The sequence below is a fragment of the Sinocyclocheilus rhinocerous genome, unplaced genomic scaffold (genome assembly GCF_001515625.1).
Source record: "Sinocyclocheilus rhinocerous isolate Xijiao unplaced genomic scaffold, SAMN03320098_v1.1 scaffold310, whole genome shotgun sequence".
In the NCBI taxonomy this organism is placed as follows: domain Eukaryota; kingdom Metazoa; phylum Chordata; class Actinopteri; order Cypriniformes; family Cyprinidae; genus Sinocyclocheilus; species Sinocyclocheilus rhinocerous.
Genome location: NW_015666531.1, coordinates 44,170 through 53,390, shown reverse-complemented (window position 1 = coordinate 53,390; position 9,221 = coordinate 44,170). Strand labels below are relative to the sequence as shown.

The 9,221-nt window shown below is 28.6% G+C and overlaps 1 protein-coding gene across 1 annotated transcript in view; it reads left to right on the top strand.

The window, feature by feature from the left end:
- LOC107732485 (RNA-binding protein 25-like) overlaps positions 1-8,134 on the top strand; it is a 31,672-nt gene extending 23,538 nt beyond the window's left edge. The window contains exons 12-18 of the mRNA XM_016543832.1: positions 1,313-1,386; positions 1,995-2,145; positions 3,148-3,523; positions 4,553-4,845; positions 6,763-6,861; positions 7,400-7,447; positions 7,529-8,134. Of these exons, the coding sequence (XP_016399318.1) occupies positions 1,313-1,386; positions 1,995-2,145; positions 3,148-3,523; positions 4,553-4,845; positions 6,763-6,861; positions 7,400-7,447; positions 7,529-7,621 (1,134 nt within the window). The 3' untranslated portion in view covers positions 7,622-8,134. The remainder of the gene's footprint in view (positions 1-1,312; positions 1,387-1,994; positions 2,146-3,147; positions 3,524-4,552; positions 4,846-6,762; positions 6,862-7,399; positions 7,448-7,528) is intronic.
- The last annotated feature ends 1,087 nt before the right edge of the window (positions 8,135-9,221 follow it).

Genomic DNA, 9,221 nt, shown 5'->3' with positions numbered 1-9,221 from the left:
TTAAGGAATAATCATACAATATTTCTTCAATGTTTTAATTGTAATCATTAATGACCTTTATTTTCCCCCAAAAAAATTTGTTTAATTTTCATTACTTAAAAGATAATTAAATGAATGTTTATGCCTTAAAAAATTTTCATGATTTTAATTAATTAGACATGCTTTTTGATTAATAAAATTTAATTTAACCATAAAAAAAAAAAAGAAATGGACCCCCCAAAGCTGTAAAACTAGGGGAAACACTGTAATTGTATTCATCCTATTTTCTTTATCAACATTTATATTTCTACATCTATATTTATGAATATTTATTTTTCAGTATGAAAAATGTTTAACTGTATTTGATACCTTTTAACAAGGTATTTATTTATAAATATTTATATTAACATTTTCTCTTTTATATTTCTAATTTTATTTACAGACATGTATATGTCTATTTTTACATTTGTTTCTGAATATGTTTTTATGAATATAAATGTGCAAATTGTTGAAAGGTATTTGATCCCTTTTAACAAGGTGTTTTATTCAAAGATATATATTTATATTGCATTAATTTTGTACTAATTTTGTCAACATTTATATTCTTAATTACTTTTTACTAATGAAAAGTAAATTGATAAATAGATTGAAATATAATATTTATTTCATTAGTTTTTTAATGATTATTATTTTGTTAATAAAAGGATATATTTTTAGTATGAAAAACAAATGGATAAATATTTTTTTTAAATATAGTATTTAAATGTATTTTAATTTCAATATTTTAATTGAATTTTTTAAATTAGTTAAAGGAAAATAAGTTGATAAATTCAAATGTAGTATTTAAGTGAATTTTTTCATTACTTTTTAATAATTATTTTTATTAATGAAATGTAATCGAATATTTTTTTAGTATGAAAAACAAATGGATAAATATTTGCGAATATAGTATTCAAATTAATTTTAATTTCAATATTTTAATAGATTTTTTTTAAATTAGTTAATGAAAAATAAGTTGATAAATTCAAATGTAGTATTTAAGTGAATATTTTTTTCATTACTTTTTATTAATTATTTTTATTATTGAAAACTAAATGGAAAAATATTCAATTATAATGATTGAATTATTTTATTGAATTGTCTTTTATAGTTTAATGATTTTATTAATGAAAAATACTTGGATATAGTACAAATGTAGTATTTAAATTCATTTTTATTTGATTAGTATTTAATATTACTAATTAGTTTTATAAATGAAAAATAAATGGGAAATGTAATATGTAGAATGTTTCTGTTTGAATTACTGAATGTTTCTCTCGTATTGTTTTCTCAGGCTAAAGAAGGGAAACGGCTGAAGGAGTTTCTGGAAGATTATGATGACGACAGAGACGACCCAAAATACTACAGGTGAGTTCTGTGCACCATCAAATCTATGATTTTTTTTTTTACGTCACATTTAGAGGCAGATAGATCTGAAATGGCATATGTGACCCTGGAGCACAAAACCAGTCATAAGGGTCAATTTTTCGAAATTGAGATTTATGCATCATCTGAAAGCTGAATAAACATGCTTTCCATTGATGTATGGTTTGTTAGGATAGGACAATATTTGGCTGAGATGCAACTATTTGAAAATCTGGAATCTGAGGGTGCAAAAAAATCTAAATATTGAGAAAATCATCTTTAAAGTTGTCCAAATGAAGTTCTTAGCAATGGATATTTCTAATCAAAAATTAAGTTTTGATATATGTACGGTAGGAAATTTACAAAATATCTTCATGGAACATGATCTTTACTTAATATCCTAATGATTTTTGGCATAAAAGAAAAATAAATAATTTTGACCCATACAATGTATTGTTGGCTGTTGCTACAAATAGCCTGTTTTGTGCTCCAGGGTCACATATTACCTTGAGAACAAACAAATCTAGTTATCTTGCTACTAAAGTCCTCAAAACTCTGTCTGAAAACTGTGGACGTGACCTAAATGGTCTGTTTCTCTGCTCTGCCTGCAGGGGCAGCGCTCTTCAGAAGCGACTGCGGGACCGAGAGAAGGAGATAGAGCTGGATGAACGTGACCGGAAGCGGGAGAAGGAAGAGCTGGAGGAGATCAGGCAGAGGCTGCTAGCAGAAGGACATCCTGATCCAGACGCTGAGCTGCGCAGGGTCAGTCAGTTCACAGATATACTTCAGATAATCATATTCATTTAGTCAAATGCACTTTCAATACATATCAAATGAAAAATGTAAATTGATGCATATTTTTAAATGTAGGATTTTTAAATGAATTATTTTATTTCATTGTTTTCTTATTAGTTTGTTATTATTGACAATTTAATACATATGTTCAAATGTAGTATTTAAATGAATTCTTTTTCATTATTTTAATTGTCATATTTTTTTAATTAATGAAAAATAAACATACATTCAAATGTAGTATTTAAATGAATTATTTTAATATTTCAATTTCATTAATACTTTTTTGTTAATTGATGAAATTATTAATATATTCAGATACAATATTTAAATATTTTTTCATTATTTAAAATTTTGTATTATTGAATAATAAATTGATAAATATATTCAAGTTTAGTATTGAAATGAGTTACATTATTTCCTTTAAATTATTTTATTAATCATTTGTTATTAATGAAAAATTAAATATTCAAGTACAGCGTTTCAATTTTATTAATTGCTTTATAAATTATAAAAATATTCATATATAGTATTTAAATGAGTAATATTTGATTTAAATTATTATTAATTTGTTACTAATGATTTTTTTTTTAATTAATCAAGTGTAGTATCTAAATTAATCTTAATTATTTTAATTAATGAAAAATAAATTGGTAAAGCTAATATTTAAATTTTATTATTTAAATAATTGTATTTCATTAACATTATTAATTTTTATATATATTTTAATCATAATAACTGAGCCAGTATTTTAATATTATACTTTTTTTTTTATCATCTCATTTGCAGTGTGTCATGGGACTGTTTTTTGTCTTCTGCTTTTCGAATACTTGTTTCAAATTAAAGTGTGTATTGTGATTAATCTCAGTGCTGAGCGGTGTTTCGTGGCTTAAAACCTTAGTCCTCCCGGAAGCAAAGTGCTCTGTGTTTTGCTCTCTTCTGTTTCACATCTTCTGCTTTTGTGTTCGTCAGATGGAGGAAGAGGCAGAGCGTTTGCGGCAGCCGCCCGTGAAGCCCGAGCCCGAGGAGGAGAGAGAGCACAAGCCCTCTCGAGAAGAGCGCGACCGAGGCCGGGAGAGAGAGCGGCGTAAGTCTCACGTCCCCTCTGACGATGATGTAGAGGAAGGGGAGGAGCTAGAGGACGAAGAGGAGGTGAAACCCTGCCTCAAACCCACCATGCGGCCCATCGTGGCCGCCCCCTCAGTGTCCTCAGCCAGCGGAAACGCCACGCCCGACACGCCCGGAGAAGACTCGCCCTGCGGCATCATCATCCCTCACGAGAACTCTCCGCCCGAGATCCCGCTCCAGGAGGAGAACCGGCCCAAGATCGGCCTCAGCCTCAAACTAGGTGAGTTTGAGTTGAGAGAGGTTTCCAATCAGGATGTTATGGCCAATAACAAATACAAATAGCACAATCGAGTTGAGTTACTCTTTCTTCTGTTTTGCAAATATACTTCAAATATTCATATTCATTTATTTAATTGCTCTTGAAGTATTTAAATATATTTTAATCAAATGGAAGAATATAAATTAAAAATATATTCAAAATTAAATGATAAATATATTCAAGTATAATATTTAAATGAATTGCTTTTTACATTTTTTAAAAATGTTTAAATAGTGTATTTTAGTGGAATTATTTTTATTTCTTTTTTAAATAATTGTTAATGAAAAATAAATTGATAAATATTATAATATATAAATAGTATTTAAATTATTTTTATTTCTCTAATGGAAATTAAAAACAAATATATTCAAGAATAATTGTATTTTTAATTAGTTCATTAAGAATAACTTTAGAAATCTATTCAAATTTGGTATTTAAATAATGAAAATTAAAATGATAAATTAATGAAAAATTGCATATTTATACATTTTTAATGTTATAAATAAAATTATTTTTTTATACATTGTTTATTTTATAAATGAAAAATACATTGATAAATATATTAAAATATAGTATTTAAATGAATTATTTTAATCTATTTTCTCTATTGAAAATTAAAAAGATAAATATATGCAAGTGTAGTATTTAATTTTTTTCTTTATTTTTATTTATGAGATCTAAATTCGTAGATGTATGCAAATATACTATTTAAACGAATAATTTTTTTTATTAATGAAAAATAAATGGATAACTATTCAACTATTGTATTAAATAAATTTTTTACATTATAATTATTTCATAATTTTATTAATTAATGAAAATAAATAGATAAATATAAGTATAGCATTTAAATGAATTATTTTATTTTCATTATGTAATGACAAATAAATATTTATATAACAATATTTATCATATAAGAAATAAAACTAGTTCTTAGTGATATTTGGCTCAGTTTTCAGTAGGAAACGTTTGTCTTTATCCCGTCACAAGGTTCAGCCGGTAGCCCAGGACAGCCCAGCGTAGCCAAGCGGAAGAAGCTGGCGGTGGAGAGCGTCTTCAACCGCTTTGACGACGACGAAGTGGACGAGGCGCCTCGGAAGAGGAAGCTGGTGCCTTTAGACTACGAGGATGAGGAGAAGGGAGCAGACGTGAGTGCGGCAGCCGGCGGCAAAGGAGTCAATACAGAAGAGAAGCGCAAACACATCAAGAGTCTGATCGAGAAGATCCCCACGGCTAAACCAGAGCTCTTTAACTACCCTCTCGACTGGTCCGTCGTCGACACGGTGAGAGTGATGCTCCAGAGCCCTCGCAAATCCACCTCATTAATCCACTTTTTTATTTTAGTTCTGTTTTATATTTTCCCATATTCTGTTTTATTTTTTTTTCTGTATTCTGTTTTAATAATTAAATAAAATGTTAGTAAATTTTACTTCAATTTGAATCAAATTTTAGTAATTAAAAATCATGCATAGTTAATTGAATTCATAAGACTTTAACTACTTAAAGGGTTAGTTCACCCAAAAATGAAAATTAGCCCATGCTTTACTCAAGGCATCCTAGTTGTATGTGACTTTCTTCTTTCAGATCTTGAGGGTGAGTAAAATGTGGACCAATTTTCATTTTTGGGTGAACTTAACCCTTTAATAGTTTATTAAAATTATAACAATAATAGGACCCTATGAAAATTATACAATTTAACATTTTATTAAAATGTATTTCAATTTATTAAAAGTTTAACAGGTTTTAGGTTTTAGAAGTTTTAAAAAGTTTCAATCATTTTGAAGTTTTAGGTCCCTAAAAAAAAAAATCTGTTTTATTTTTCCCAAATTTCGTGTTTTAAGTTTTCCATTTTTTTTTTTTTTTTATGATCAAAAAGCCGTGTCTAATCAATTGAATTTATAAAACTTTAACAGCTTAATAGTTTACTTTTTTTGTATGTATAATAGGGCTCTATGAAATCTTTTATTTTTTCAGAAATTCTATGTTGTCTTGTAGTTTTCCTGAATTTATAATTTAATACTATATTATCAAAAACTGGTAATCATAAGGCATAAAACAATTTTTAAATTATTTTTTTCTGTGTAATCAAATGAAAATTGAACAATTCCTTTAATTTTTTTGGTAATCAAAGTGGAGTGCAATAGGGCTGTCAAAATGACTGAAAAACTAAATTAGAATTTTCCACTTAAATATTATCAAAATTCAAATTATATTCGAATTTAAAAGGCGTAATTTCAGTTAGGGGGAAAAAAAGCTTTTGGCTTCTCTCCTGGAAAAAAAAGTGCATAATGTTTAAAATAATGTTTATAAACCATATATAATTAATAGTTGCATAAACATACTTTCTTCATTTAAAAACATGAGATACAGTGGGATGGGGGAAAACCGCCATAAAGTCTTTAGACATGTTTTATTAAAGTTGAACTTGCATTAATTTTACATAGCTTTCTAAACATGCCGCTCTCTTGTGCGAGACACGAAAAAAAACAGCACCATGCATGTATGTATAGTTTAATACAAAGGACCGAAAACCAATCACAAAGAGTAGGCTACTTTCTTCATTTAAAAACATGAGATACAGTGGGATGGGGGAAAACCGCCATAAAGTCTTTAGACATGTTTTATTAAAGTTGAACTTGCATTAATTTTACATAGCTTTCTAAACATGCCGCTCTCTTGTGCGAGACGCGAGTGCAACGCTGATAGATGTCCCTCTAGAAAATGTGATAAATATGCGTTCTGTGTGAACGGCTTGGTTTCAGTTTCGCCGTAAACAACAACATCTCCACACTGATGCTCTCGTTTTCCACAATATATTGTATGAACAACGTAGCAGCGCCGCATCTAGTGGGTTCAACTGGATAGGCTAACAAAAGCATTCAAATGCAATCAATGACACATACATAGTCATCGCATCTCGTGCGCCACTGATAGGCTGCCTGACGGCTGAAGCAGTCCTTAAATTCGAATGCAACGTTTTTGGATTTTTTTTTTAATTCGACGAATATTCGAAATTCTAATTTTTTTTTTTTACAGCCCTAGAGTGCAACAGTTTATTGTTAAAATTAAAACATGAAAGGAAATTTTTAAATTTCTAAAAAAATTATTAATAATAATAATGTTTGTGGGTTTTTCTTCTTAATTCTTGAGCTGTTTTAATGTGTGTTTAATGTATAACTCATGTTACTGAATATTCACAGACCCTTATGGAGAAGCGTATTCGACCGTGGATCAATAAGAAGATCGTAGAGTACATTGGTGAAGAAGAAGCCACATTAGTTGACTTTGTTTGCACCAAGGTTAGACGTTTTATCAGGTTTCTTCATTAGAGGCTGAGCGCTGATTTAAATGATTTTTAAAAACTTTTTTATTAATAAAAAAAGAAATTGACAAATATATTTAAATACATTATTTTTTTCAATAAATGTAATTTTTTATTAAACAAAAATAGTAAATTAATTTGATAAATTATTTTATTGACAAATAATAAATTGACGTACATTTTTTTTAATTAAAAAAACTATTTAAAAAATAGTAAATTGTCTTTTTTTATTAATAAAATGAACAAAACATTTTACTATTCAAATACTATTTTATATTTTATTAATGAATAAAGTAATAAAGTAACTTAAATAATTAATTTACATTTTTGAATATTTTAATATATTTATCCATTTGTTTTATCAATTTATAATGAAATAATTTATTTGAATATTGTATTTGAATATTTTTATTCACATTTTGTATGAATAACAAATAACACTTTTTAATTCAGGGTGTACTCATTGAATCCTGTAATAGATTTAAATCTCAGTAGCAATCTCTGTTTGTTCTCAGGTAATGGCCCACAGCACACCTCAAGGCATCTTGGATGACGTTGCGATGGTAAGCTTGGTCTTTTGCACCGTTTTTGAAGTTGTATTTCCACAGCTACAGCATCTGAACTCTTCATCTTCGTCTCCTCAGGTGCTGGACGAAGAGGCCGAGGTCTTCATAGTTAAAATGTGGAGGTTATTGATTTACGAAACCGAAGCCAAGAAGATCGGCCTGGGGAAATGAACAAGCACCGAACGCCGATGAACTTTGCTTTTTACTTCCCGTTTGGGCCGGGAACAGCTCGTCTAGGTTTCAAAACAACTTGGGGAAACTTGACCATTTCTGACCTTTGGAGTTAACACACACTGAGCCGTTTGATTTCTCACGTCCCAGACGCCCTTCAGACCGCCAGCGACGAGTGCCGAGAGGAAGAGGTTTGATTTCTCAGGGCCTTCCTGTTGAATCCGTCTTCAGCGGAGCTTCGTCTCGGCCGCTTGGCGCTTCTTTCTGAGGAAGCCGTTGTAAATTGTTACTGTAATGATTGCCAATCTCGTCTGGGTTGTGATTTTACCGTTTCTCTTCTTTTGGTCGCACTCGCCAACCGAACCAAAGCGTTTTCCCCAGTTGTTTCACTAAAACTAAAGCGACTCCATTCAGAAGCTCTCGCTAAACTGATTAACATCACAACGATTGATCGTCTTTGTTTTTGTACTTATCAGTGGATGTGTTTTGAATAAAAGTGATTCTTTTTTTTTTTAGTAAAATCATTGTGTGCTTTTTAATGTGTCCTGAATTTCAACTTTGAAGCTGTGCGTCAGTCCTTACGTTTCTTTGCAACAGACCAAATGCAACGGTAAAATTAATATATAATTAATATAATATTAATATTGAATATTAACTTTCCATGGGTTATTTTCAGGGTGTAAAGTGCTTAATTAGTGCACTTATTTTGGAATGATTTGTATTTTACGCAAGTGAATTCTTCATTTATGACGTTCTTATACTCTTACTTATTTTGACCTGAAATCATTGTTTGGTATAGTTTTTTTTTTTTATATTTCCCATTTTGATTTGGATTATAAAGTTTTAGCAGTTTTTTTTAATGTCTATATAGTTTTTTATTAATGTTTGTCAGCTTTATGTTCAAGTTCATCATAAATGAGAAAATATTATGGTTTTATTAAACTATAATAATGCTGAAAAGCACTGGAAACATTTATAGTACTTTAAGTCATTCGGGTCAATATTTGGCAGATTTTTTTTTTATATATATATTTCCTTTTGTCATTATTTTGAATACGTCTTTATAGTTTGTATTACATTTGATATCAGTTTGTTCAAGTTAAATAAAAATGAGAACAGTTGCTTTAGCAACTAGCTGAAATAGTATATATATATATATATATATGTGTGTGTGTATATACACACATATATATATATATATATATATATACATATTAAATCTGTCAAACAATTAATCATGATTAATCACATCCAAAATAAAAGATTTGTTTACATGTGTGTGTACTGCGTATATTTATGTATATATAAATACACATGCATGTATTTAAGAAAAATATGCTATATTTGTATATTAAATATAGTTACATATAATATAAATTCTATAAATATACACATGTAAATATTTTCAAAATATATATTGTATGTGTGTGCATTTATACATAATTAATATACACAGTACACACACATATCACATAAAAACTTTTATTTTAGATGCGATTAATTGTTTGACAGCACTACATACATTATGCACTAATAACGAATTTAATTTAATAATAATTGGGCTGTCAAGAAATTAATATTAATCAAATTATTTACATTC